Here is a 16,199-nt window from a genome sequence, read left to right on the forward strand (position 1 = left end):
GTCCTCCCTTGGGAATGACTGTGTACATCTCTGATAAGATATGTGTATATGCTTTGTTCAATTATGATATTTTTCTATATGATGTCTTGTATACTTTGTATCTGACTTTCATAGAGGAGTGGGTCCAGGGTATGGAGAATTCTCTATAAACCTGGAGCTTATTTGAGATGTGTTATCTCACCCCGTTTGGGGACATCATTTCAGGTGTACAGATTTCAGGTGAGCCTTCACAGGGCAAGGATACGACCCGTGGCTAGATGTGTTGTAAGAAGATGTGTATTCTGAATGATTCGTCATCACTGTGTAGAGACATGATCTTAAGGTAGCATTATGCTGCCATTATTCTAGAGGACATGTATTATTGCTTATTTATGTTTTATTCAGGTTGGGATCATGATGTCTGATCCATTATACTATATATGTTTTGTACATATTTTCTGTTTTGATGCATGTACATTTCTGTACTCAAGCATGTTATATGATAATGTAGTGTTCAAATATGTGCATGTGTTGAGTCATGTATGCTGTTAGACTTTGTGGCACAGAGCCAATTATGCATGCGTCCATGGATGGGCATTAGGTCCGTTGTTGGACAATATATGATTATATGATGTTTAAGATGATATGTTTATTAGGTGTGGATTATGAGAGAGAGATTTAATCCCCATTTGTTCGGTTTACAGCCGTTACGTTGTCCGATTTTAGACTCCGTCTGGATTGATACTGGTTGTCATATTCGGATGGTCAAGGGCCATTGCGTATGGTCACTGATTAAAGATGAATGTTTAAAAAAGGAATTATTATGGATACGAAAGAAAGGATATAATGTTATATGTCATGAGAAACAAAATAAAGAAAAGAAGAAAAGAAAAAGTTAGCTCGTATTTTTGTAAGCTAATGCAAGATTATAAGTTAAGTCTTCCGCTGATGCATGTTTTAGTACCATAGGTATGTTAATTGAACCGGCTCGAGACGGGGATGTTACATTGATCAACATGTACAATTCCCTAACTTAATTAAATTTGTGAGGCACATTTCAATAGAAAAAATAACTTATTTTTGATAAAGCATTTGCATGTTTACAAATCATAAACATGATTTTGTAAAAAAAATAAAACATGTTTGGTTGTAGGAAATTAAAATTAAGTTGATATCTAAAAACACATTTAACTAAATGAAAAAATACAACTTTTGCATTAGGTTAAAAATTTATATAAAATTTAATTATAATTTTTTTAAAAATCTAAATACAAATTATTTAACTTCAAAATCTTTTTTTATCTAAATGAAAACCATGTAAAATTAGGTTGGTAAGAGCAATGTTATTAGAACTGGATCGGTCATTGACTCGGCCGAGGTACCGGGTCAATGAGTCAATGGTTCAACTAGTGGGTCACTGGTTGAACCGCATGAACTGGGTATATATAAATTTATATTTTATACTGAATTATATAATAAATATTTTAAATGGTGCCATCCAAACAATAATATGATGTAGTTTAGTGGTATTTGCTATGTTGTTTAATCTCAACGGAAGGGGTTCGAATCCCATCAGATGTAATTTTGGTTGAGTTTTATTCAACCAGTGATGGTAAGTTTTATATAATAACACTGAGCGCTCGCTTCACAAACTAAACTCATCTGCTCTGTGCAAGTAATGTGAGGAATATGAGACAAAATTGATTGGGTCGACAAAATTATAATACTCGTCGAATCAATATGTACTTATTGAGGTATATATCCCATGATTGATTATTTGGTGTTTTGCTCTCTAACCATTTAAGGATTTGCATTTAGCATATGTAGGTCGCATGATTTGACAACGTTGCAATTTTGTACGGCAGTTTCATTTGTGAGATTGCATAGTGTGTAGGTGAAATGCTTAATAATGATGCTGTTTAGTCAGCACAAACAATGTTGTCCCCAACTAGCAATGCAGAACGGTTAAGCATTGTACATAGGAAATTAACGTGTGTGCTTGGTGTAATGTATAAGGTTTGATAATATAAGCTTATGTTATATGTTATAATATTTTCAGTTGTTTGTTGTGATCATCGTATAGTATAAACTTATACAGCAGAATCCCTTAATACATCAAAATGATATATAACTTAATTATGCCTAAGAGGATGAAATTAGACCTGATAAGGAATTGATGTATTAATATTCCTTACAAGTATAATTTTCAAGAACTAACATATCATTTCAATATTAATATATTAAAATAATTTTTTTTAATATATTAATTTTTAAAATATTAGAGGATATTATATTATACAATATCATACCAAACGTTAGATAGCATTAAAATTTAATCAGGTCTTATACAATCAGACCTTATACTATCAGGCCTTATCCAATACTATGTACCAAACATGCTCTAACGCCTCGACTTGCAATTGCTAATTAAAGTTTATTTTTTTGGGTAATAATTAAAGTTTATTTTAATACATGAATAATACTCCGTTTACTGTTTACACTTTCATATTTGTATAATTTTTTGTTAATTTATAATTAATTTCATCTCATTTTTTGTACATCTGTAATTTAACTTTATTATATACTCTTAAAGGTGAAATAATATATTTTTTAAACGTGTAAAACGTAATTTTTAAAAGATACATGCAGTTTCCAAAAATAAAATAAAATAAAATAAAAGATACATGCATACATCATAGTTAAATAAAGTAACTCTTTTTACCAAAAAATAAAAATAAAATAACTCTCACTGGGAGTTATAATTAAAGTTAATTAATTTTTTTAGAATACAGTAGAAATGGAACACATACCTACTACTCATTATCCACTCCCCTCATTACTATGTTAGCCCTAGTGGCTTAGTGCTAATTATCAATGCAAGAAAAGAATTCCACAATCAGTGAGTATATAATATCATTCAAAGAATAATTGACATTTTACATATAATTTACCGTCATTTTCTTGTATTTATATTCTTCTGTAATCCAATTTGTTGATACTAATTACAAGATTATTTAGAACGAAGTCAAGAAAAGTTAAAAGCGGTTTACTCTTTTATCATTTATTCTCTTTTATTTTTTTTAATCACTTATCTCTTCCATGATTTTTTAATTATTCGTAAGAGCAAAATGGACAAACTAACTTAATTTTTAACGATGTTAAAAATGAACTAGATAGATAAAGTCACAGAGGAATTAAGTGATAAAAAATAAAATAAAAGGGATAACAGAGTAAACCAAAACGAAGATTTTTAAACTTTCTCCAAAGAATTATACATGTTTGCCACATCTTCATGTGCTTACTGGATAGTCCTTTCACTCCCTTTATATCAATCCGATTGTTGGATCCATGTCATACCTAGTTCTATTCCATTTGGTTGTGTGGTTTCTACTTTCTATGACGGTTTCAAGTGCCCTAGAGGTCATCATTGAATTGGTTTCAGTTCCCAAACCATTACACCAAACATCTTTAAGACATATCCCCAAGCACCTGGCTAGTTGATTAAACTAAATGCATGGCCATATAATTATATGAGGAAACCATATCACAATAAGTTATGATAAAGGGAAAGCATAAGTAATTACCAAAAAAAGAAAAAGTAAGAGTCATAATATATATACTAAGCAAGGACATGTGACAATGGTGGAGTCAAGGAGGAACTAGGGTGGGTAAACACCTTCTCTCTAAGTTTATACAAATATTTGTCTTAGGTCACATTCAGACCTAACAGAAAGTTAGTATAACATAAATTTTCCCTCCTCAAACTCAGCCTTACAATTTTTATTCTTATTATTCCTTATGGAAGAAAATTTGAATTTTTTTTTTAAAAGTTTACTATGTATTAAACTATATACTTTCTATTGTGGGTTACCATGCCTAAATTGTGTTACCATTTGCCCCATCTCATACAATTATCTAGCTCCACCCATTTACAGGACCAATGAAAAGGGCGATTGCCAACACTGGCCACTAGCCTAGTCCATGGTGCTCGATCATACTTGACAAAGTTGGTGGGGGTGGGAATCGAGATTTTCGTTTCCAAAGACAAATCTTGCGTTTTTAAGGGAATTTTGACAACCGCTTTGGGAAACAAGTGGATGTAATTGATAACTTTTGGACTTCACAGCTCAATCCTATCCCAAGGATAAAAAAATAATTACATTTTATTTATATAATAAAACAATTAAGCAATTAAATAATATCCTTTGAGAAATGGGTCATTGTCCTAGCATGGAGAAGAATTTTGGTGGTGACGGACGACTATTAATTCAGTGGAATGAGACAATTATTGAAGAGAGAAGAGAGAAAAAAAATAAAAAATAAACTTTTGTACAAATGTATTCACTGAATGGAAGGATCACATAGAGTCAAGAGTACCAAAAAAATTTTCCCCTAGCCTGAGCTTTGCATGGAGGCCTGCATAGCCTACGCCCTACGCTTGCCTTGCCAACCAGTAGAGAAAACTAATCCAAACGTGCATGGATGGAGCTACAAATAAATATTGGGTCGCAAACTAGGAAACACAAATACATTTATGAAATACAAATACGACACAACACAGATATATAAAATGAGATAAATTTTAAAAATTATAAATGCGAGACAGTTAAAATATAATATATAAAATTAATATAATATTAACACAAAAATGTAAATCTTAAATTAAAATAAAGATGTTCATTTTTACAATTTAATATTGTATTCAACTAATTATCATGATATTTTATTTGTATTGATACGAAATGTAAAAAAATTTAAAAAAATATATTAAAAGAGACCAAAGTATTTTATAAATAGCGTACGACACTGTGCATATTTTTCTAATACTGATACAATATAGGGAAAGAATATTGTAACAACCAAGTTGTGTTACTACCAAGTTGTGTTACTACCAAGTTAGTACCAATCTCCTAATATTTTCTTCTATAATATCAATTTCTCTGTTTTAGGAAAAGCGTTTTCTTTGGATTCCCTTTGATCTGCATGGCAATATATATGGCCCACAAGTCTAAGTGAATAAGGAAATCAAATTTGACAGATAGTTATCAATTTAAGGAAAAAATTAACCATGTAAAAAAAAAAAACCGTCCTTGTTGTCTTCCATCATCTCCACACAGCGTATGGACATCTACGGAATTTGCATGCTATTTATGAACTTTATATCATCGGTGTTATTATGAGCATGTTTGACATTTTTAAAAAAAAACTATTTTTAAGTTAAAGTTAAAAAAAAACTTAAAAAAAATAAATTAAAAGCTATTTGATAATTATATAAAGTTGTTATGATGATTTTGAAGGAGGAAAGATGAAATAATTTGTTATTATGATGGATTATTATGGTAAAAGATAAAATTTGTAAATACGATTTTGGAATAAAGATAAAACTGTAAAATAAATATAAGAACTCCAAAAAATTAATTTATATCTGAAAAAAAAACTCTAACTAATTTTTTTTAATTTTTTAATTTTTATTGTAAAAAAGTTCTTTTTATAATGAGAGTTTTTATAAAATTATATTTGGTTAAACTTATATTTTTAAGAAAAAGAAGCTAAAAAAATGCAATAAATTTTCACTCTAAAATAAGCTAAAGCATAATGGGCTAAACACAATGAATTGTCGTCAACAAGCATTTGGGTACAAACAAATTCCACTAAAAAGGGCTCAAATTCAAAACAAGATGAAGAACGATTAAATAAAGCCCACTTTCTCTAGCCAATAAGCTTACTACACCTGATCTAGTTGTCCTCCAATTAGGCGCCAATTTTCTGGTAGGCTCAAACCATTTTTCTTAGATGTCAGGTGCTAGATTCTCCGGAACAGTACTCATGTGGTGAATTGAATCCCCGAGTGTTATGTGGACCATACACTTTAAAAAAGATGTACAGAAACAAAACTGGACATAGTGCCACAAATCCTTATTCAAATCGACATGGTACTGGTACAATCTAGTACAGCAATGAAAAGACATGTCACGTGTCCGCACCCTGCATGGCTTGTGGAGATTTTCACTAGATTATTACTAATTTTTTTCACTGTCCTTCTACAGCACCTTAACAAAACAGGAAAGGGAGAGTTTCTATCACATCATGTCCTTCTTAATATGAAATATGAATTATTGAAACCACTTGCAACATTTTTCTTGTACAATGGACGGACAACATTGGCAAAGGCATACACTATTCGCTGGCTTTGGCTACATGCATTTTTTTTTTGGATTTTCGAAAAATTGGTAAAATTTTATTTACTTACTTTTGGTAGAAAATTTTTGAAATTTTTTCGAGAATTTAATTTGAAAACAAATTGTATAGTAAAATGACATCCAATAATACCACCAGGAATTTAGGGTGTTGAAAAAGTTTGACATTTCCAATAATATTTAGGGTTCACTTTTTCTATAGTTATTGTAGATAAGTTATCTGCAGTAAGTCCAATATGACGTTATTTTGGAGCAAAAATCATGATATTTTTGTAATTTTAATTTATTTCAGGGTTATTATAGTCTTTATAATTATTATTTTTTAATTTCAAAATGACGTCGTTTTAGAAGTAAATGCAAATAACTTATCTGCATTTACTGCATAAATATTTTTCTATTATTTAATAATCAACCAAACATAGAATCAGTAAATTTAAGTCAATATTCTCAATAATATTTTTGCCTACCAAATAATTTTTTTGTCACATCTTCAAAAAATTCATTTTTCCAACATATTCTTCGGAATCATAATTTCCGAAAAAAAAAAAAAAATTTCTGTATCAAAATGTCCTCTGTTGTGAACAGGAACTATATTAAAAGCCCGCAAGATTTGGAAATTCAAGTCAAATAATAATAATGATGATTTGATAGAGTTATGACTTACAAGGTGCGGGCTACGACATAACAAGAAATTCAAGTCAGGTTCAGACTGTAGGGGCTCACATTGGGACAGAGAATTTTGTACTAGATCGGGTGTCCAATTTGGAGGTGGTGAATTTCAATATGAGATCTTGGAGTTGAACTCTCACAAACTATCTTAGATTTCCGCATGCTTACTTTCCACATCACCCCGTTGTCCAGTTCATCTCATCGTTCAAGAAAATCTACTCATCGATCATTCAGAAATTCACTTTTGGTAATATACTTGTAACTAGGTCGTTGATCTTTAACTATCTACAACGATCATACAACTTAGGACTTGCTAATTCTCAGTGATGATAATTGTACATTTTATAAAGTAAATTACCTTTCTTAAGTTCTTTTTAAAAGCATTATAATTTTAGTCCGTACCAAAAAATTAAAAAAACTTGTACCATTTTTTGAAAACCAATCAATCAGTACTAAGGTCTCAACATGCCTCCACCACTGAATGATTCTCAGCCTAGTTCAAGTATTGGTGGGAGGATTGATAACGACAGAGCCAACCGAATAGATCAGGCTGTCGTGTCCATGCAAAACTACAAAAAGACACCTCATTTGTATCCGACTTTATGCGATGTGGTACAAACTTGACATATATAAGATCAATTTATTGCACACCATATCCATTAGAAACAACTAATAAGAAAACAGAAGAACATGCATACATGTTTTACTTTTATTAGAAGGAAACTCTAACTTACAGGCAAGTTACACTTCGAGAATAAACTTTTATCCATATCCAAAACTAAACTTTTTTATTTTTTTTTTTGTATTAAAAAAAAAAAGTTTAGTTTTGGAGACGATATTTGTTAAAGAAGCTTAACCATATCATTCCGTATTAAAAAGGATTAAAACCCCGTCTCAAAGGGTGTGGAAATATATTGGGGAAAAAACCGCTAACCTATTTCCTTGCTTTTTTTTTTTTTTGGAAATTAACCTATTTCCTTGCTTGTACAGTTGTACGTCTCCTTAAGTTCAATATATATATATATATATATATATATATATATATATATATATATACTTTTCCCATAGAAAGGGTGGGAAAAAAAAAAAAGCTAAGACAGCTTATATGAATACAACTCACACGAATCATTTGTGAGAGGAAAGTTGTTAAGTAAATTACTAAAACAAACATCGATTTCTTAGTTTCCAAAGAGGGTGGTGGGAGAAAAATATGAAATAAAGAAATAACCGGGCTCGGGGAAAAATAAAGGTGAATATAAACAAATTATTCCAAAGAAAAAAAAATCCATTCAATGTGACCAATCAAAACGCCTTGAAATGGTTTGATATGATTAAGTATCCACAACGAAAATCGAATTGATAACCAAATTTTTTGATTAATTTACTAAAAAAAAATGTGATTAGTAATAGGAAAAAGTTATACTTACTACCTTTTTTTCTTACTACCTCTTACTATCAAATTTTAACCGTTGATTTTCGCCAATCTAATGGTTATAATTTATTGAAATTTAATAATTAATTAATAAGTGTAACACAATAAATTATAACCGTTAGATTAAGGGAAATCAACAGTTAAGATTTGGTAGGAAAAATTAATAAGAAAAAATGTAGTAATTATAACTTCTTCCTTAGTAATATACATCAAATATTCTAACTTGCCCAAGGTTAGAATGCAAAATACTGGGCATTGCGTCAACTGTTAATGTAGTTTAGCATCAATATCAAACAGTTGCTTGATGGCTAAGCAGAAGAATTCTTCTTGACTGCACGTGCACGACAAGCTGTTAAACCAACAAATGCCATAGCTGCCCCAACTGTAAATTCAAGATAGAAAGTTACATAAAAGTTTTAACACTTAAGACAACAGAAAAATGGATATTGTGCAAATTTGTGGAGTATGCGTCAAGCTGTCATGTTCTTGTGAAAGTTAGAAAAAAATAAACACACCTAAAGCAAAAATAAGAGAGTGATGAAGAAGCTGGTGGCGTTGCTTTCTTTTCCTTGCAATCTCAGTTTCTGGAATGCTCAAATGAGGGTGTTCTGCTGCATTAACAATCTTACTATACACATTACTTGAATCACCTAATTTCATGCTTACGTGAATAGGTGCCTCTATTCCAAATTCCTGAGTAACCTATATATACCAAGATAAATAAATGATGAAATACCAAATTTGTACATATAGTTATGGCATAATAAATAATCATCATGTATGCAACGATATGGTAATCATGTGCTGACAATACATTACCTTAACCGAATCTAGTACTGCCCTTGGGAATGGAATTAAATCATCCTTAGCAGCAATGAGGAGGCAAGGAACTCTAAAACCAGTTAGTTCTCCTTGTCTAACAACCATCTCAAGCAAACCTCTGGATTTCTTCCATGAATATTCCTGTGAGCTGGAAAATAGGGAACATAGATCTTACATAACGACACAACAATAAAATGGAAAAAATAGTTAAAACTACAAATATGCAACGAAGAATTGAGCTATATTACTTCAATTGGGGAAATTTATTATAAATTTCCAACCATGGCCCCAATAGAAATGGACATGCAGTAGAGCCACTATATCTGGTTCAGAATCACTTTTGTAGTTATAAGATGAATTTTACTAGAGAAGATCGCCTCACCAAAAACAAAAAGTGCTTACAATAAATCATATAGTTACCATTCCCCCCCTCTCCCTCTTTTTTCTTTCCTCCCTTAATTCTATCCTACATATAGCTAACTTTGGCTTTGGCGTAACATCAAATGTCCTTCTCATTTGTCAGGATAAATCCATGTGTGTTGTATGCAATGAAATTCAACTGCACCATACTCTTCCAGAAAGCCAGGAACCATAAAAATGCAAGCTAAATAAAACTTCACATGATCTTTTATATATTTAAAAAGATAAATAGGTCAGAGATTAAAGACTTCAAGGATTTAAAGTCATGGCTTCAGATTCGGCAAATTTCATCAACATGGATAATTAACCAGTTCATAGGGTAACACATCATGCAAGGCTGGCATTTTAAGGGATCATAAACAGTTATAGAAGATCTTATTTTTGTGTTTCCATATTTCAGATAAAAATTCTGGTTAGAGTGAATCAATAATGCAAAGTGGCACTCCTACAGCTAAACTGTAGCAAAGCATTACCACATAAAATCATTTTGCACCACACCTGTCATACACAAAGACAGCTACATCACATGCAGCCAAACAATCCTGATTTGACAAAAAATTTGATACTCCATCCTCTGGTATCTCGCGCAATACGAGAGTTTTCTTAGTTCCCTGTACAGTAAACATTAAGGATTATGAGTATATAGATGCATCTTGTACTCACTTAACTTCCACCACGACATATATGGGGCTTCCTCTATAGTTATCAGCAATGAGTAATATCAGATCGAGGCAAAACATGAGAGGAAGACAATATCATTTTTCAAAATCATTCAAATAGACAGTAATCATGTTTTCTCATCATAATACTCACCCTCACCCCTGTTAAATCAATGATACTTGCGGCATACTGCTCAACTGTTGTCGGAGTATAATTATTTGAGAAAGGCCTATGAAATAGACAGTACAAGCATATTAAATTTCACATGCTAATTGATTAAAATATAAGGAAGCAACATATACTCAGACCCATAAACCACCATGATTGGTTCAGAAGCACACCTTCCCAACAATGAATACAGCAAAGCAGATTTCCCGGAATTTTTAGAACCAAAAACATAGCATTGGAACACATTTCTTTCTGTTGTTTGCTTCTTGCGATCTACTGATCTTCTACGAGTGACACGGAGTGCTGTAGCAGGATTACCACTATATCCAATGTAAATCAAATTAGCCAAGCTATTTGGTGGATCAAGTAATGTCATAAGGGCCCACTGCACCATACAATTTAGAAGATATATCAATAACAAACTCAATTTCCAATTAAATATGGAGAAGAATTGTAAAGAAGCACAATTCTTTTCAATTTACCTGAAATACCAAATATAAATAAAGGAAGAAAAGTTATGCAACTAGAGGGAATAGCAACCCATCCCATCCAAAAGATGCAGCAAAAAGAGAAAAAGATAATTGGAAGAAAGGGAAGGAGGCTCCCACGAGGAAATCACAAAGCAATAATTTCTTCAGGGTAAAAGATGGAATAAAAGGCCCAACACTAGTAAAATTCTGGATAGTTATCCAGATGACCAAAAAACTGGAGTTTTGTAAATTAAATGAAAATAACACCAATGAGTTATCCAGTTGTATCTTTCCAAGAAATTAAATGAACGTAGGTACCTCAAAATAGCTCAATTTGAATATTCCCTGATAGTGATAGGCATGTCAATTCAACAATTTTACGAGAAGACATGTCATCGTGTCTGTCCTGGTTCTGATTATAATAATCATTGTGAAATTTTCTCCCGGAACTGATCAAATTATGGCTTAGGACACACCTCAACCTCACAGTCTGTTCAATATAGTAGAAAGGAAAATGACATTGTAGATCATGATGATAGGGCCAGAAAGGAGTAGTTAGTTCAGTTATGTTTAGGTGGTTTAAGTTGTTAAAGATAGGAAAATTAGCTTAAAAAGTAGGAGAGGGTAGAAGAGTGGACATTCAAGTTTGTTAGCATTTGGAAACTAAGCATTAGTTCTGTTGTAAAAAAGGGAAACCCTTGGAGGGAAATTTCTCTCCTAAGGTCCATGTTTGTAATTCAATAAAACATTGCAGAAGTATTCTTTCTCTTTTCCCTTTTCTGTTTTTCTCATCTATTGCTCTGAAAACTCAGAATCTGTTTCTGGGTCCCTAACACATAGACCCAATAGCGACAGGCTGAAGAATAAAAGATGGGAAGTAATAAATAAGCACCTGAGACAGAAATCCGTTTAGAGATATATAACCCATGTCAGTTTTCTCGGCTGCATCCTTATATGGAGCATCATTCCACGGACTAAAATTCAAAAACAAGTAGACAATCTGAGTATATAACTTCAGCTGGAAAAACTAAGAGACTGCTATAGGATTATTTCAAGATCTATCACTTATCAGTATTTGTTGGGAAAAGAACGAGTAAAAAAATAAATATTTGTGAAGGACATATCACTTTTCAAAATTATTACTGCTATAAATAGACTTCACCTGAAAATTTCTCAAATATCTATATACCCAATTTTGTGTTTCTGGAGTTATGAAAACATATTGTTGCCTGCATTCTAATAACTGTAGGACACTTTCAACATATAGAGAATAAGACTAGAGAAATTATCAAAGTCTGGGTAAAAAAAAAAAAAAAACACATTAAGCTTGGGCATTAACACCCATGAGAAGAATAAAGAGAGAAAGTGAGAAAGAACTACTTGAAATTATTTTCCACCTCTAGTTTACATAGAAGCATTCCCTCGTTCTTGGAACACCTAATCTATATCTCCCCAAGAAAGGCTTCCCAAATCCCGCAGGATAAAGGTAACAAAAATTTGTTGATACTTATCGAACCTTCGCAGATAGATAGTTGACAGTTGCCACAAGTGTATCTCGTGACAAACAACAACATGATTTGAACATTGATTAGAATATGATGCCTCATGTACATTTTTAAGTGACAAATGATTCCTTCACATTCTTCTACATTTAACAGAACAAATTATCAATGTCTAAAGATTTTTAGTAAGTCGCTTATGTCTTAAGCTTATTTTCAATAGCACACAAATAAATTATCAATAAAGGGCAACACTAGCAACTTCAACAGGCAAGTCATTTATAACTTAACCACAATCTTTAAACAAGAACCAAATAATTCTCAGCATGCATAAACAGCATCTTCTTCAGTCAGTTCTCTTCGCTTTGCAGTATGCTATTGAGTTTTGAACCTAGGAATTATCTGAAAGCTCTCCTCTTACCACTGAAGCAATAGCTCAAACTATTAGAGATAGTCAACAAGTTCTAGACTACTGCATCAACGGTAAGAAAGAGTAACTCAATTACGCAGATTAAATATAGCATTAGTGGGATACTTATTTTTGAAGGGACAATTAAAGGGAAAGTTTACCTTTCTGGAGCAGCATCAAATAGCTTATCAACTTCAGCAGGTCGCAGGGCTCGATCCTAGAAAAGCATTAAGTTTCCGAAGAGAAAATTAGAAAAAGAAGTGCACGTGGAAAGCCAGATAATCCAAAACAGTTGTTACATACTTTATCCGTATCTAGCAATCGAAAGATACCATTGAGAAACTCTATAGCTTGACTTGTTAGCTCCACACTCTGCAAGATGATGCCTAAGAAAGTAAATTCTTACATATCATTTGCAAGTTAAGTAGGAATTTTATAACACCTTTGCAACATTATTTGTCAAGACTTGATGCTTGAAACAAAAGGAAATGTAACACTTGGTAAAAAGTGCATACTAAGTCTTGTGAGTCTATGAACGATCATTTGATTGAACAAGCATGCATCATAAAACAATATCATCAATATTTGCCTCATTCTCTTCAAGTCAACGAAGAACAACAACGAATAAAATTATAATATGTCAAGTACTAGCTGTAAGCTAATTGCAATCCAAACTGCCATATTTGTACAAAAGGAATGCCAACACATAAGGAAATATCTGGAGTCTGGACAGTGAATAACCACATGACACAGTTATTTTTTAGAACAGATATAAAATCTAGAATTTTCCCAATCACCAATCCTAGTGATCCAAGTTGTCCAGGGATAATATTTTCAAAACTCAAGCTACACGCTTGGTTTTGGGCAATTATCAACATTGGGAAAACATAGGATCAGTAGTAAATGGCTAATATTACTAGTACAACCCATATGTAACATTTTCGTTTTCCAAGTCTAACAATTAGACACATTTTCTGTAATGGTTGATACAAGTATTGAAACTTCTAAGAATTAAATGGTTGACCCAATACTCTAACCTCCTCCAATAAAATCAAACAGGAAGGCACAAATGGAACTTCATGATAGCCAAATCCAAGAAAATAAGTATGACCTGATCAGAAGCCTGCTTAGATGGAAAAGGAAGGAAATCATGTCGGAGTTTTAAATCATTATCATATCCAAACTTTCTTAGAACAGCCCAGAATGTCTCTGTTTGCCCTTTCTTTAAAAACATATTATGGACATAAATAAAGCCTGGAAAAATAAGACCAAGAGAGTTCACTCCTTCAGGTACTTTCTGCTCTACAATTGTTTTGACCTTTTCAATTTCAAATGGCTGCAATGGTGCATTGAAGCATCTAACCTGTAGATGTGAATTTTCAATACTAAAGGGGCTAAAACAAAAACCAAATCTTCAATCTACATGAGATAAAAAAAGGGGGAGGGGGAGACCAGGTCTGTCGAAAACCTGAAACTCATTTAGTTCTTCATCATTGAGGGCACCATCCATGTCGTGATCACAAAGAACAAATATTCTTCTCAATGCCCTTACACATCGATCTGTTAAAGCATTTCTTTCATAATCAAACAACGGATCTACTGGATGCAGTACCGCATTTTGGGCAAAATAAAAAACTTGAGGGACCTACAAGTAATCAAAATTAATAGTTAAATATCAGGCACTTGAGTTTAACAAAATAAGGAGTCAAAATAACTCCTATATCATCAAGAAGATATCCTTATGTATAAAGCAAAACAATTGCACTATTGCAAACATGCATGAGTTTCTTAGGATTATTGTAATGAATGACGCTGAAAGAAAACTAAATGATTGAGCGTTCTTTAAACAACAAAAAACGACCCACTAATACATTTTGATGTTATTTTATAATTCTATTGCAGACTAACTATAAGCATGAACAAGTAGCAACAATGCGGCAAAACAACACACCTGATAAAGTGTAGCTGCAGAGCATTCAATGCAGGTGACAATTTCGGGGAACTGTTGCATGATATGTCTCGTGAGACTCTCTAAGCTCACTAACTGGTTTTCATCCCTAAGATCAAGCTTGCAACCAACCACAATTATAGGTGCCTTCACCTGTATCATGATAAACAATAGAGAACTAGTGGCTTACCCTTCATACTTAATTTATGTATTGAAATTTGAAAATGTCAGCAAAAGAAGTAAAACCAACCCCCAACCTCCAACTTCTGCAGTTCAATGAGCCAGTAAGTACTCAAACGCTCAAAGCTCAAAGGTTCATCACAAGCATAGGTTAAAACCACCGCATCAGCTCGCTTCAATTCTTCATTGAGAGCACCTCGTTTTTCCAAGCTAAAACAAAACAAATCACATCTGCTTATTTAAATAAAATTTGAAGCTTGTAAGGCAAAATAAATAAACAAATAAATCTTTTAAAGATATTACTATATGAACCAGACATTTTCATGTCCCGATGAAAATGTATAATTCAATCAATTGAATTCAAATCGAATCACACTTCATGTAGTTAAATCTAGGGCTTATCTTTGATTAACCAATTATTTAAAAAAAAAAAAAGCCGGATTGATTATTTGTTTTCCAATAGAGGAATGCGTGTATGGTAGGGACCTGGAAGGAGTGTCAATGAGGGTAAGAGGAACAGAATCGGGATACGTATTATGGGGCAATCGAGTGGGGGGAAGCACGTGCGGAACGAACTCGGGGAAAGACTCCGACACCATAGCGGCGATGAGTGTGGATTTTCCGGTGCCTCCGTCACCCGCGACGGCGATTCTAACTTCCCTACGACCGGAGTGACCTACCATTGCAGCAAAGCACGAAACCAAAAATCAAACGTGAACATCCAGAGGGGTGGTTTTCTTTGGGCTCTGAATTTTTATGTTGCAGCCTCAGCTATTCTATGATGTTTTTTTTTTTTTTTTTTTTTTGAAGTAAAAATTCTTGGACAAATGAATGATGCACCTCGAACTTATGTCCTCCGAATGAACCCAACGAAGTTTTAAAATTTATAAAATCATTTAAATGAAATTTCGTGCAATGAACGAGTTTTTAAGAAGATATATTAAGAAAATATAACCTCCCTCGAGAAAGAAAATGCTAAAAATTATAAAGTATTTTTTTGGGGTGAAATATACTCCTAAGCTAATTGTGTTAAAGACACAAAATATTATTTTTATTTTAATTAAATTTGAAAGTAATTTAAATTTGAAATTACAAAAAATTAATAATAACATACATCATTATTTAAGAGATAGTGACATAAATAATTTAGTCACTCTTAAATAAGAAAAAGGGATATTCTAACTATCAAAAATTTTTATTGTAACTTACTACTTATTTAATTATCGAATAAATCTTTGGTATGCCTAAATTCAGTGCATCCTACTAATATGAGCATTACACATTAGAAGAAAGAGAAAAAATTTGACACTTAAAAAAAACTTTAGCTGACACGTAATATTTTTGTT

At 32.3% G+C, this 16,199-nt stretch overlaps 1 protein-coding gene across 3 annotated transcripts; it reads right to left on the minus strand.

Annotated features, from left to right (window-relative positions):
• Window positions 1-8,382: 8,382 nt before the first annotated feature.
• On the minus strand, window positions 8,383-15,694 carry LOC133302374 (mitochondrial Rho GTPase 2-like). 3 transcript variants are annotated; one of them, XM_061502147.1, is made up of 14 exons: window positions 15,340-15,694; window positions 14,931-15,063; window positions 14,677-14,826; window positions 14,194-14,370; window positions 13,837-14,088; window positions 13,029-13,097; window positions 12,887-12,942; window positions 11,710-11,791; window positions 10,521-10,732; window positions 10,339-10,408; window positions 10,018-10,130; window positions 9,097-9,247; window positions 8,793-8,979; window positions 8,383-8,659 (listed from the first exon to the last, which is right to left on the minus strand). In XM_061502147.1, the coding sequence occupies exons 1-14, from the start codon at window positions 15,534-15,536 to the stop codon at window positions 8,586-8,588; spliced, it is 1,923 nt and encodes a 640-aa protein (XP_061358131.1). In that variant the 5' UTR covers window positions 15,537-15,694; the 3' UTR covers window positions 8,383-8,585. The 3 variants fall into 3 exon arrangements, with proteins under 3 accessions (XP_061358131.1, XP_061358130.1, XP_061358128.1); XM_061502146.1 differs by having other exon boundaries at window positions 10,333-10,408; XM_061502144.1 differs by having other exon boundaries at window positions 10,333-10,408; window positions 14,931-15,084.
• Between the last annotated feature and the right edge of the window lie 505 nt (window positions 15,695-16,199).

The sequence above is a fragment of the Gastrolobium bilobum genome, unplaced genomic scaffold (assembly GCF_033153095.1).
Source record: "Gastrolobium bilobum isolate Gb01-03AN ecotype WA unplaced genomic scaffold, APGP_CSIRO_Gbil_v1 utg528, whole genome shotgun sequence".
In the NCBI taxonomy this organism is placed as follows: Eukaryota; Viridiplantae; Streptophyta; class Magnoliopsida; order Fabales; family Fabaceae; genus Gastrolobium; species Gastrolobium bilobum.

Excerpts from the sequence above, each read along its gene's own strand:
- LOC133302374 (XM_061502144.1), bottom strand. The coding sequence starts at position 15,536 with ATGGTAGGTCACTCCGGTCGTAGGGAAGTTAGAATCGCCGTCGCGGGT. Across the intron at positions 14,827-14,930 it reads TTGAACTGCAGAAGTTGGAG|GTGAAGGCACCTATAATTGT; the intron begins GTTGGGGGTTGG and ends ATCATGATACAG. Across the intron at positions 14,089-14,193 it reads AAGAACTAAATGAGTTTCAG|GTTAGATGCTTCAATGCACC; the intron begins GTTTTCGACAGA and ends TCACATCTACAG.